The sequence below is a fragment of the Anomaloglossus baeobatrachus genome, chromosome 5 (genome assembly GCF_048569485.1).
Source record: "Anomaloglossus baeobatrachus isolate aAnoBae1 chromosome 5, aAnoBae1.hap1, whole genome shotgun sequence".
NCBI classification, from domain to species: Eukaryota; Metazoa; Chordata; class Amphibia; order Anura; family Aromobatidae; genus Anomaloglossus; species Anomaloglossus baeobatrachus.
The window spans coordinates 226,770,097-226,784,348 of NC_134357.1; the positions used below are offsets into that span (position 1 = coordinate 226,770,097).

At 44.8% G+C, this 14,252-nt stretch overlaps 1 protein-coding gene across 3 annotated transcripts in view; it reads right to left on the minus strand.

The window, feature by feature from the left end:
- The window catches only part of SMTNL1 (smoothelin like 1), a 549,144-nt gene that overhangs the window by 119,808 nt on the left and 415,084 nt on the right, over window positions 1–14,252 (minus strand). For all 3 annotated transcript variants that reach the window (XM_075349138.1, XM_075349141.1, XM_075349139.1), the window contains exon 5: window positions 3,960–4,134. In XM_075349138.1, coding sequence (XP_075205253.1) covers window positions 3,990–4,134 — 145 coding nt within the window. In that variant the 3' untranslated portion in view covers window positions 3,960–3,989. The remainder of the gene's footprint in view (window positions 1–3,959; window positions 4,135–14,252) is intronic.

Consider the following 14,252-nt stretch of genomic DNA (forward strand, 5'->3'; position numbering starts at 1 on the left):
AAATTTTTGTGGCTGTAGCTGCGACGGTGCAAATGCCAATCCCGGACATACACACATACATACACGCACACACATTCAGCTTTATATATTATATATATATATATATATATATATATATATATATATACAGTATATACTAGCTGTACTACCCGGCTTCGCCCGGGTTAATAACTGCTGTTAACAAAATAGAATGTATTAACAAAAATGTATTCTGCACACAAAAAACACAAAACAAATAGATATATATGTAATTATAATGTTTGTCTCCCCCTCTGTATATATCTCTCTGTCTCTCTCTCTATCTCTTTGTCTGTCTGTCTCTGACTGTCTCTGTCTCTTTCTCCATCTGTCTCAATCTCTTTCCCTGTCTGTCTATCTATCTCTTTCCCTGTCTGTCTTTCTATCTCTGTCACTTTCCCTGTCTGTCTCTTTCCCTGTCTGTCTCTTTCTCTCTCTTTCCCTGTCTGTCTCTTTCCCTCTCTTTCCCCGTCTGTCTCTTTTCCTCTTTCCCTCTGTCTCTTTCCCTTTGTCTGTCTTTGTCTGTCTCTTTACCTGTCTGTCTCTTTCCCTCTCTTTCCCTGTCCGTCTGTTTCCCTGTGTCTGTCTCTTTGTCTGTGTCTGTCTCTTACCCTGTCTATGTCTGTTTCTTACCCTGTCTGTGTCTGACTCTTTCCCTGTCTGTGTCTGTCTCTTTCCCTGGCTGCATTGTGACACACCAACATTCCATTTAAGGGCGTGGCTGCACATTCTTCTGAAGTTCTGGCTGCACTGTGGCTCCCAGCTCCATTCGCTTTAATGGAGACAGGTTTTTTGGTGAATAACTGTAAAGCGTGGGGTTAAAATTTGCCCACAAAACATAGCCTATGACGCTCTCGGGGTCCACAAGTGTGAGTGTGCAAAATTTTGTGACTGTAGCTGCGACGGTGCAGATGCCAATCCTGGACACACACACACACACACACACATACACACACATACACACATACACACACACACACACACACACACACACACATTCAGCTTTATATATTAGATTATATCCATATCTGTACATACATTATATCTCCATAACAATTGTATTCATACCCATATTGCACTGTCTAGTATAAAGACACTATACACCAGCCATAAATCACAAATAACCATCAAAGAGTATGACTCCACAAAAAGGAACATAGTTATCATACATAAGTATTCACCTATATGTAGCAAACAGATAATCGATTGCTAAATACTACTGTAAAAGCACACATGAGAAAGATCGTCAGCACTGGTGGCGGCCTCCTCAGCGGCTCTCGATGACGTCATTGCCTGGGCTGCTGTCACTGGATCAGGTGCTTGCTCCTTCTCCAGCGCAGAAGGTGATGCGACCGCTTCTGGTCTCTCTGACGGTGACACGGCCTGGTCGAGGACGGATCCCAGTAGCTGGATCAGTGCAGCCTGGACAAGCGGCTCTCCACTTTCTTGAGCCCGCATGGCTGCCAGCACTTCCATCATCTCCGCCTTCCACTCCTCGACTCGCTGCAAGTGCTCCGCACACAGAGTCCAGCACAGCCGCTGAACCTCTGCTTCTAGCCCTTCCGTGGTCTAGGTCTCTGGTTGAACTGGGACACTGGCACGATCCCCTGGAGCAGACATGTTGTCAGTAACAGTCCTGGAGGCATTCTGGTGCAGGCCCTCCGGGCTCCCTCCTTCCTGTTTCATTTTACATTCCGGATACTCCCAGGGGGCAGGGGTTTCTTTTCGCGCCTTTTTGTCTGCTGTGCTGCAGTTATTTTTTACAGCAAAATGGCGGTGATTTTTCAAACAATAAAGTTCAGTCCATATAATACAACTTTTAAGGCACACATCACCCGATTTGACCGGGTCCAGTTCAATCCTGTTTGTGACGCCAGGAAAAAGGGTTGTAGCACCCAGGGATATGGGGTACTTAGTTCTGGGTAGTGTGGTGTCACGATGGTGGCCGTTACCCGATTCCGTGCCCTGGGCCCTTTTAGTAACGGGGATATTTACAGGGGATTTGTGAATAAGTTATTTGTCACGCCACTTGCGGTGTTGTGGCTAAGAATAGGGAGCTGACGCTGCAGTGTCTCTACTGAGGCTGATGGTATTGCAGCTAGTATGGTAGTCCCTCCACAAGTAGGGTATTGCCCCAGTGGGTGTATGGTGGGGTAGATGCTGGAAGAAGGAGTCCAAACAGGTATTCAGTGCAACTGGTTTACTCACTTTTAGGGTGTTAACTGGTTGCCCGAGACCGGCTGGTTTCGCCTCCAGGTCCTCATCGTCCCAGTGCCAGTCTAGTTCTCTGGTACCTTCTTCCCCTGCACCTGTGTTTGGTAAGTGGGTCCCCGTGGTATGGAACACTGGGGTCCCCGGTTTGTGTTTTGTCCACCTCTGTCTGCCTGATGATAGCATGAGCCCTATGGGGTTGGATTCGCTGGTCCAGTCCCCAGCTCACCCTTTGCTACTGAGTCTTCGGATTCTTTAGGGTCAGCAAGATCCTTGATGGTCCCCTTTGCTGTGCACGTGTTAACAGGTTGGCTTAAAGCTATTTCCTGTCTTAGGGTCCTGTACCCCTTCGGTGCGTAGTTCCGGGACTACTCCACCGTACTCCACCGTCAACCACCTCTCCTGGGTACCAGGTCACCGTCAACCTGAGTCAGGGTGTTACTTCTCTTCCACAGTCACTACTCAACTGACACACATTCTGACTACTCTCCACAGTCTGTCCCTCCCACCTGGTCAACTAGTGGATTGGAGTGGCTCCTCCTGTAGGCGGACATCCATTGGTCCCACCCTAGCTGGGTTCCATTGTATGGGGGATTGTTGGGGAAAAACTAGGAATACCTGGGTTTTTGTTGGTACCGGCACTGGGATTCTGGGTCCCTAAGGGGGTAGGCCCTCCATCCTGGTGGGGATGCAGAACCTTGTAGCACCCTGATGGCTTCAGGGGCGCTATAAATGTGCGACCTGGAAGCAGTGTGCTGCCATGACACTGAGTCTCGGTAAGTATGAAACGTTTTATTTTTGTTTTTCTTTTTTTTTCAATTATTTTCCCCAGTGCTGGATCCGGATCGTGCACCCGAAATTCCTTTGAAACCGCGCGGATCCGGACTTTTACAGTTTGGATCCACTCAGCCCTAGTTACTAACAATGTGATGAGGTTGATTGAAACACCAAGTAGTATCTAGGTATAGCCACTATTAATCCCCCGGTGCTCCCTACCAAAACCAAGTGGACATTATCAGGCTGCAGAGAATAGTGTACATCAAAGCTGTTACCTTAGTTCCAACGCACACTGCCGTATATTATATCTATACATATTTTCACTGCACGTATCACACCCCCCCCTTATTTTTACTACATGGCTGTGCGATCAATTTTACTAACATGCCAATGAATGTGCAGCGCCAGAGGATGGTTGCGCTCCCCTCTCTGCTGCCATCATGCCCAAGTCCTTGATTTCCGCTCAGTGCGCACGGCCTCGGACTTTTAGTTATGCGCACTATGAAGCCGGGTGTATGAGTCCCTGCTTCAAACCGTGTAGTGCTGATGACCGAAAGTCTGGGATCATGCGCACTGAACCAAAATCTAGGACTCGGACGCGATGGCAGCGGAGAGGTGAGCGCGACCATTCTCTGACGCTGCACATTCATTACCATGTAAGCACGCCCACAGGGCGTCTAGCCAAGGGAAGTAATGCCCTTGCAACTAGTAGCTGGCCTTATTAGCATATGATAAAAGATCTGTAGAAATACTTTTTCTAAAGATCTCTTTATCTATGCTAGTGTATACAGGGACCGTTAGGCAGGGATTAGCAATATGACCCCAGAACTGCTCGTGGTTTTGGGTACATATTGGACCTGACTGGTTCCACTTAAGTAATTTTGATTGCAGTTGTATGTAAAATATAATAAATTCAGTTGTTTAACATATAATCATCACAGATATGTCCTTACCTTCAATATCTTTGAACTTCTTTAGAAAACTCATGCTTTCTTGGTTTTTACTAACCCTTTAGCAACTAAACTGCGGTATAACTCTTGCACATATGTGTAGACACATTTAGAGTCTGGAACCTTCATTCGAACCATGTCTTCAACATCCAGGAGTGGAGGACAGTCTGCAAATTTCCTGCACAAAAAGAAAGTTGAGTTTTTAAGGCATAGAAAAGGAAATAGATCAGATACGAATGCAATTGAAGCAACTGAAGAAATAATTAAGTTAAAGGGGTTGTCTGAGACTTAACAGTTGATAATAACCTCACTTGAGATAAACAGCCGTAATTGGAAGTTGCTTCTATGCAATGTAACGGACTGCTGTGCTTTACCCTATACATTTTCCCTAGTTATTGCTGAAGCAGAGTTCAGCTGATGGTGGGCTTTCTGGGTTTTGAGTGGTACAAGCTCATATTGATGACTTATCTTAGATGAAGACTGTTCATCTTACTAAATAAGCGGCTTGGATTTGTTCTAAAGGCCGCTTTACACGCTGCGACATTGCTCAAGCGATCTCATTGGGGGTCACGGAATTTGTGACGCACATCCGGTCGCTTTAGCGATGTCTTTGCGTGTGATACCTATGAGCGATTTTGAATCGTTGAAAAACGGTCAAAATCACTCATTGGTGACATGCCTCCCTATTCTCGATTATCGCCGCTGTTCGGTGTACGATGTAGTTCGTCACCCCTGCGGCAGGACACATCGCTATGTGTGACGCCGCAGGAACAAGGAACCTCACCTTACCTGCGGCCGTCCACAATGCGGAAGGAAGGAGGTGGGCGGGATATTATGTACCGCTCATCTCCGCCCCTCCGCTTCTATTGGGCGGTGGTTCAGTGACGCTGCTGTGACGTCGCTGTGACGCTGAATGAACCGCCCCCTTAGAAAGGAGGCGGTTCGCCGGTCACAGTGACGTTGCAGAGCAGGTATGTGACGCTGCCGTAGCGATAATGTTCGCTAAGGCAGCAATCACACGATATCGCATGTACGATCGGGGCGGGTGCTTTAGCGCTCGACATCGCTAGCAATTGCTAGCGATGTTGTAGCGTGTAAAGCGGCCTTTACTCAATATATAACTTATGACCACAATTCCATGTAGCTTTACCAATGCACAGGATTTAAAAAGACCATCTGCAAGGTGATTCATGAGATAGTTGTTTCTGAATGGTTAAGCTTTATTAGTGATTGAAATGTATTTCTATGGAATTATACGCTGACAGTGTGCAATGAAAGATACTATCAGCCGGATCATGTTACGTATTATGCATACAGTCCCTGACAGAAGTTGTGTCGCTTATCCATGTTATGTAAATAAAAGCTTATAACCTGACTTTAAATTCATCCATTGGTTTTATAAATTACTCTTTTGAAAGCGGAAACCCTCCCAAATTTGGTTTAGGTTATGAAAATAAAGTTGCTACAAAGCTGAAATATTGATCATTTAATGAACACAGAAAAAACTTTGGTCTTGCCAAAGTCCGACCTTTCTGTGTTTATTAAATGATCAATATTTCAGCTTTGCAGCAACTTTATTTTCAGAACCTAAACCAAATTTGGGAGGGTTTCAGCTTTCAAAAGAGTAATTTATGAAACCAATGGATGAATTTAAAGGCAGGTTATAAGCTTTTATTTACATAACATGGATAAGCGACAGACCTTCTGTCAGGGACTGTACATTTGGAAATATTTGTAATCCTCACTGAAGGCATTATAAACAATATATTTTTAAACTATATATATATATATATATTCAAAAAGGATTTTTGTGCCTTTTGCTCGATTATTTTGTTGGACTTTCTCAGCGTGGGAGGCTGTATGACGGCAAGAGTGGTGAAACAGTCGTTTAGTCTTTTCTATTTGCTTTTTGACTATGTTTGATAAGCTAACAATTGTTAAGTCATAGATACCCCTTTTAAGTACTACTTTAGAATTACACACATACAGGAAATAAGTAATGTAATCATTGTCATCATACAAATGAGACGGATGTCCTGAATTTTTTTTCAGGATGACTTTATAGGCCATTTATACTTAGGATTATTTTGCTGCTAATGGACATTTTCTCTATAATCATAGATTGTTGTTCATTTACGATGAGTGTCAGAGATATTAGCAGATGTTTATGGACATAGGCGGATTATGATGAAGGCAATCTAGGCAACCGCTAAGGGCCCAGTGTTTCGTGGGGGCCTGTGGCCAGATTCATCCCTCCCAACTTCTGAAGAACAGAAAGAGGCTAAATAACGCTCATGGAGAATTTTGACCACGCCCCTAGCCACACCCAAATCACACCCATTTGGCAGTGATGGACATTTAACAGATACCCAAGACTGTTCATTCATTCATGGTCATAGAAGTCAGAACTTTCTCTTCATGATGTACGCTTCACTATATGATATCTGGCTTTTTGTGTCTGTAGGGCTGTGTTCACTTGTTGCATAAATACTGTGTTTTTTGTTTTCTGCAGAAATCTGCAGCAAAAATGCAATAATTAAAGAAGATTAATATTGTGTTTTGTTGCTTTTTTTTTGCCTTATTTGATGCTTGTTAGTGCAGATGTGAAACTGGGTTTTTATAGTACAGAAAAGCTTTGATTTTGCATTTAATAAAGTAGCTGCAGTTTTTTACATGCATTTTTTTTAGCCTCTGAAGAAAAAAAGCAGCAGAATATCTGTGAAAAGAAAGCTGCCAAAAAAAACACAACATTTTGATACATGTGAACACGACCTAAATGCCCAAGCAAAGTGAATTTGTTTTCATGAAATCTCAGCCTTCGGAGCATCTAAAGGCACTTTTATACTGCGCGGTTTTGTTGCTCTTTTTTCATCTATAAACAGCTATAGTTGAAACCAGAACTTTACATACACTATCTAAGAAGACACATCTGTATGTTTTTCTCACTATCTAACATGGAATCAAAATAAACCTTTCCCATTTTAGGTCAATTAGGAACCAAAATTATTTTTATTTGCAAATGCCAGAATATTGAGAGAGAATGTTTTAAGGCATTTTTATTACTTTCTGCAAAGTCAAAAGTTTACACATATCTCATTAGTATTTGCAACTGTTGCCCTTAAACTGTATGACTTGGGTCAAACATTTTGGATATACAGTACCTTGCGGAAGTATTCGGCCCCCTTGACTTTTTCAACCTTTTCCCACATTTCAGGCTTCAAACATAAAGATAAAAGACGGTGGCTCAGTGGTTAGCACTGCAGTCTTGCAGTGCTGGGGTCCTGGATTCAAAGCCCACCAAGGACACCATCTGCAAGGAGTTTGTATGTTCACCCTGTGTTTGCGTGGGTTTCCTCCCACACTTGAAAGACATACAGATAGGGACTCTAGATTGTGAGCCCCAATGGGGACAGTGTTGCTAATGTATGTAAAGTGCTGTGGACTTAATAGTGCTATATAAAATTATTATTAATGTTATGGTGAAGAAGCAACAACAAGTGGGGCACAATTGTGAAGTTGAACGAAATTTATTGCTTATTTTAAACTTTTATAAAAAATAATAAACTGAAAATTGGGGGGGTGCAATATTATTCATCCCCTTTACTTTCAGTGCAGCAAACTCACTCCAGAAGTTCATTGAGGATTTCTGAATGATCCAATGTTGTTCTAAATGACTGATGATGATAAATATAAGCCACTTGTGTGTAATCAAGTCTCCGTATAAATGCACCTGCTCTGTGATAGTTCTCAGTGTTCTGTTTAAGGTCTCTTTCACACGTCCGTGTATGGTCAGTTTTCTCACGTACCGGAGACACGGGCACATGTAGACCCATTAAAATCAATAGGTCTGCACTCACGTGCGTGTTCTGCCATGGAACGTGTGTATGTGTGGAGCATACATGTGCCCGTGTGCTCCACACGTCAACATGTCCGTTTTTCTCCGGCACCACGGGTGTCACACGGAACGTAAACGGACCACACGGAGGTGTTCCGTGTGACAGGCGCCGGAGAAAACACACGTGTCTGAGAACAAAATAACAAAACTTTATTCACCTTCTCCAGCCCAGCAGTCTCTCCGGCAGCTGTCACTTGCTTCCGCCGCTCATTATGCTCATTGAATATTCACTTCACTGCGGTGGGAAGCAGCAGCAGCGGGGAGTTGGCAGGATCGGAGACCGAAGATCAGCACCACTGACAGTGAAGCCAGGGACAGGTGAGTAGAAAGTTCCCGTTCTCCGTGTGTTATCACGGATAACACACGGAGAACACACGTGAGCCATAAACACGGCTCACAGAGGGCAAAACGGACCTTTGACACATCCGTGAAAAACGTGCGTGGTTTTTCACGAACGTGTGAAAGAGGCCTAAAGCATAGAGAGCATCATGAAGACCAAGGAACACAACAGGCAGGTCCGTGATACTGTTGGGGAGAAGTTTAAAGCCGGATTTGGTTACAAAAAGATTTCCACAACTTTAAACATCCCAAAAAGTACTGTGTAAGCGATCATATTGAAATAGAAGGAGTATCATACCACTGCAAATCTACCAAGACCTTGCCGTCCATCCAAACTTTCATCTTAAAAAAGGAGAAGACTGATCAGAGATGCAGCCAAGAGGCCCATGATCACTCTGGATGAACTGCAGAGATCTACAGCTGAGGTGAGAGAGTGTGTCAAAGTGTAAAAGCAACACAGCTCATCACCCTGAAAACACCATCCCCACTGTCAAACATGATGGTGGCAGCATCATGGTTTGGGCCTGCTTTTCTTCACCAGGGACATGGAAGATGGTTAAAATTGATGGGAAGATTGATGGAGCCAAATACAGGACTATTCTTGAAGAAAACCTGTTGGAGTCTACAAAAGACCTGAGACTGGGACGGAGATTTGTCTTTCAACAAGACAATGATGCAAAACATAAAGCAAAATCTACAATGGAATGGTTCACAAATAAACATATCCAGGTGTTAAAATGGCCAAGTCAAAGTCCAGACCTGAATCCAATCGAGAATCTGTGGAAAGAGCTTTTTTAGGATCGCTACTTCCAATAGGTGGCGCTGTGCTAGAGTTTGTCTCCTTTACTGGAGAGACAATTTGAATATTTCTTAGAGGGGCGTGGCAGCTATAAGTCCCCTTACTTGGCAGCCAGACTGGCTTGCAAAGTCTCCTTAAGGAGAATAGTGTTCCCCCGTGGTCCCCACATAGCTTTCTCATGAGCCAGATCAGACACCCCCCATACTTTGCACTGACGAGAAGCAAGCACCCCGAAACACCGTGTCTGCAAATTGGGATTCTGATCTGGCTTATATATCCTGAGTCCTATTGCAAAGGATTGTTAAAAATCCACTTGTGACTTTTAGGATCGCTACTTCCAATAGGTGGCGCTGTGCTAGAGTTTGTCTCCTTTACTGGAGAGACAATTTGAATATTTCTTAGAGGGGTGTGGCAGCTATAAGTCCCCTTACTTGGCAGCCAGACTGGCTTGCAAAGTCTCCTTAAGGAGAATAGTGTTCCCCCGTGGTCCCCACATAGCTTTCTCATGAGCCAGATCAGACACCCCCCATACTTTGCACTGACAAGGGGCAAGCACCCCGAAACACCGTGTCTGCAAATTGGGATTCTGCTCTGGCTTATATATCCTAAGTCCTATTGCAAAGGATTGTTAAAAATCCACTTGTGACTTTTAGGATCGCTACTTCCAATAGGTGGCGCTGTGCTAGAGTTTGTCTCCTTTACTGGAGAGACAATTGGAAAGAGCTGAAAACTGCTGTTCACAAACACTCTCCATCCAACCTCACTGAGCTCGAGCTGTTTGCAAAGGAAGAATGGGCAAAAATTTCAGTCTCTCGATGTGCAAAACTTATAGACACATACCTCAAGCGACTTGCAGCTGTAATCGCAGCAAAAGGTGGCGCTACAAAGTATTAACTTAAAGGGGCCAAATGATATTGCATGCCCCAATTTTTAGTTTATTATTTTTTTATAAAAGTTAAAAATACGCAATAAATTTCGTTCAACTTCACAATTGTGTCCCACTTGCTGTTGCTTCTTCACCATAACATTAAAATGTTTTCTTTATGTTTGAAGCCTGAAATGTGGGAAAAAGTTGAAAATTCAAGGGGGCCGAATACTTTCGCTAGGCACTGTACTTCCACAAGCTTCTCACAATATTTGGTAGGAATTTGGTCCCATTCCTCCTGACAGAACTAGTGTAACTGAGCCATGTTTGTAGGTTGCCTTGCTCGCACCTGCCTTTTCAGCTTTGTCCATACATATTCAATAGGATTGAGATCAGGGTTTTCTGATGGCCACTCCCAAAATTGACTTTGTTATCCTTAAATCACTTTGTAACTAGTTTGGCAGTATGCCTCCGATGACATTTTATTTGGCCCCTGGGCACATCCCGGGCACCGCAGTGAGTCGGGCGGCAGCTGCGGTTTTGTCAGCTGCCGGCCCTTTAAATCAATGTGTGGCGCGCATACCATTAGTTTCCCAGCATGCTGTCCTGGCCTGTGCCAATATGCTGAGAACATACTTTGTGGGCGGTATAAGAGTGAGATGTGCTGTACTCCCGCCCCACAGAAGAAGAGTAGCAGGAGGTTTACCGGATTCCCTGCTGTACATGCCTTCCGGCGCAGTGTGAGTCCTGCCTCTCGATGTAGTGTGACTTCTGCCTCACGGTGCAGTGTGCCTTCTGCCCCGTGGTGCAGTATGACTCCTGCCTAGTGGTGCAGTTTGACTTCTGCCTCGTGGTGCAGTGTGCCTTCTGCCTTGCAGTGCAGTGTGCCTTCTGCGTCACGGTGCAGTGTGCCTTCTGCCACACAGTGCAGTGTGATTTCTGTCTCTCGGTGCAGTGTGACGTCTGCCTCGTACTTCTGCCTCGCGGTGCAGTGTGACGTCTACCTCGCAGTGCAGTGTGCCTTCTGCCTCGTGGTGCAGCGTGAGTCCTGCCTCACGGGGCAGCGTGAGTCCTGCCTCACGGGGCAGCGTAAGTCCTGCCTCGCAGGGCAGTGTGCCACTAAATCAGTGGTGTGTGCTACCTTCCAGTGCTGTCTGCCACCTCCCCTAGTATTGTGTGCCACCCCCCAGTGATGTGTATGCCCCCTTGGTGATGTCTGTGCTCCCTCAATACAGTCCATGTTCCCCAGTCCTGATCGTGCCCCTCTAAAGCTGTTTGTGCCACCTCCAGTGCTGTCCATGCCCCCTTGGTGATGTCTGTGCTATGTGCCACCCCTACCCTGTGCTGTCCGTGCTCTCTTGGTGATGTCTGTGCTCCCTCAGTTCTATCCATGTCCCCCAGTCCTGTTTGTGCCACCGCCAGTGCTGGTCGCGCCACTGCCAGTGCTGTCTGTGCCCGGCAGTACTGTCTGTGTCCCCTCAGTGATGTCTGAGCCTCAGCCCCTCCTGTGATGTATATGCCCCCAGCCCCTCCTGGGATGTATATATGCCCCCAGCTCCTCCTGTGCTGTATATATGTCCCAAGCTTGTCCTGTGCTGTATGTATGTCCCCAGCTCATCCTGTGCTGCATATATGTCCCCAGCTCATCCTGTGCTGCATATATGTCCCCAGCTTATCCTGTGCTTTATATATGTCCTCAGCTCGTCCTGTGCTGTATATATGTCCCCAGCTCGTCCTGTGCTGTATATATGCCCTCAGCATCTTCTATGATGTATATGCCCCCAGCATCTTCTGTTGTATATGCACCCCAGTGTCTCCTGTGATGTGTATGCCCCAGCATCATCAGTGATGTCTATGCCCCCAGCCTCTCCAGTGATGTGTATGTCCCAAGCCCCTCCTGTGATGTATATATACCCCCAGCCCCTCCTGTGATGTATGTGCCTCCAGCGTCTCCTATGTAATGTATTTGATTTACCAATCTGTTGACTGTGCTCCAGACCAAGACAAACCAGGAAAAGCAGTTGTGAGAAGCAACATGATCAATATCGCCAAACATCACAGCCGCACCAAAGAGAAGCAGCTACAGACACCACAGTAAGGATGAGTTTATTCATTGTTTGACCAAATATATTAGGGTAGTTTTCAACCTAATAATTTTTGCGGCCCCCCAAGGTTGGTAGAAAAGTCCAAATGGCCCCGGAAGAAAAAAGGTTCCCCAGCCCTGCTTTAAGTGCTCGCTGATGTCTTGAGATGTTGCTTCAGTATTTCCAAAAATCATCTTTCCTCATGATGCCATCTATTTTGTGAAGTGCACCAGTCACTCCTGCAGCAAAACAACCCCACAACATGATGCTACTACCACCGTTTTTCACAGTTGGGATGGTGTTGTTAGACTTCAAAGCTTCTCCCTTTTCCCTCCAAACATAACAATTGTTATTATGGCCAAATATTTCAATTTTAGTTTTGTGGGGGCTTATAATTAGGGATGATCGAATACCTCAAATATTCGGCTTCGCGAATATCCGACGAATAGGTCGGCGCTATGCGGATATTCGATGCGCAATGTAAGTCTATGGGAAGCCTAAGCTGTTATTCGGGTTTCGCATAGACTTACATTGTGCATCGAATATTTGCGAATAGTCAAATAGCGGCAACCTATTCGGCAAATATTCGTGAAGCCGAATATTTGAGGTATTCAATCATCCCTACTTTATATAATGTCTGTAGGGGGACTATGTCTGAGATCATACTGTATATAGCGGCTATGTGAAGGCTCATACTGTATATAGTCGGTGCTGTTTGTGGGCTCACACTATATACACAGTGGCATGCAAAGGTTTAGGCACCCTTGATCAAAATTACTGTTATTGTGAACAATTAAGCAAGTTGAAGATGAAATAATCTCTTATAAAATAAATGTGACATCTTTATACCTATATGTTAGGCAAAAAATAAATAAATCATCTTAGGATTGTTAAAAGGATTGTTAAAAATCCACATTTAACTTTTAGGATCGCTACTTCCAATAGGTGGCGCTGCGCTAGAGTTTGTCTCCTGTCCTGGAGAGAAAATTTAAATCATCTTATACATTTTTAAATGAACAAAAAAGAAAAATGGACAGATACAAAGGTTTGGACACCCTGCATAGTTAGTATCTAGTAGCATACCCTTTGGCAACCATCACAGCTTTTAAACACTTTTTGTAGCCAGCCAAAAGTCTTTCAATTCTTGTTTCAGGGATTTCCATCCATTCTTCCTTGGAATAGTCTTCCAATTCTGTGAGATTCCTGGGTTGTCTTACATGCACTGCTCTTTTGAGGTCTAGCCACAAATATTCAATGATGTTCAAATCAGGGGACCGTGAGGGCCAATGTAAAACTTTCAGCTTGCACCTTTTGAGGTTGACTGTTGTGGATTTTGACGTGTGTTTAAGATCATTATCTGTTTGTAGTAGCCATCCTCCTTTCAACTCTAGCTTTTCTTTGACAGAAGGTTTTATGTTTGTATTAAGAAATTGTTCAAATTTCATTGAATCCATTCTTCCCTCTACCTGTGAAATGTTCCCCATGCAATTGACTGCAACACAACTCCAAAGCATGACTGATCCACCACCATGCTTAATGGTTAGCAATATATTATTTTCTTGAAATTCTGTGTCCTTTTTGCCTCTACACATACACATCATTGTGTCCAACCAGTTCTGTTTTAACCACATTGGTCCACAGGACATTTTTCCAAAAAGCAGATGTTACGGATTTGGGGTTCTCCCGAGTCTCAAACCGTCCCTGATCCGTCTTCATCCCCTGCTGTAGTGTCGGCGGGCTCTCATGCACCACCTGTCTGTCCGCCACTTCAGGCGCATGGTTGCTAGGCATCAGGTGTCCAGGGTCTTTGTGAGTTCTGAGGCTAAAGCGGGTTTTACACGCTGCGACATCGCTAGCAATTGCTAGCAATGTCGAGCGCGATAGCACCCGCCCCCGTCATACATGCGATATCTGGTGATCGCTGCCGTAGCGAACATTATTGCTATGGCAGCTTCACACACACATACCTGGTCGGCGACGTCGCTGTGTCCGCCGAACAATCCCTCCTTCAAGGGGGACGTGCGTTCGGTGTCACAGCGACGTCACCGCGACGTCACTAAGCGGCCGGCCAATAGAAGCGGAGGGGCTTAATCATGTGCCCTACCACATGATCTATCATAGGTGATCATGTGACCTGTCCCATGATACATTAGGGCTGGAGGGGCACACCTTCAAAACTGTCCGAAAACCTGGCTACTGTTATTCCGCCTCTGCGTTTATGGCCCATACTGATGGGCACTGAAATGCCTAATTTAGTGCTCCTGGCTGTTAAGCCTCTCCATATTACAATTGCTTTTAGGACAACAATATCATT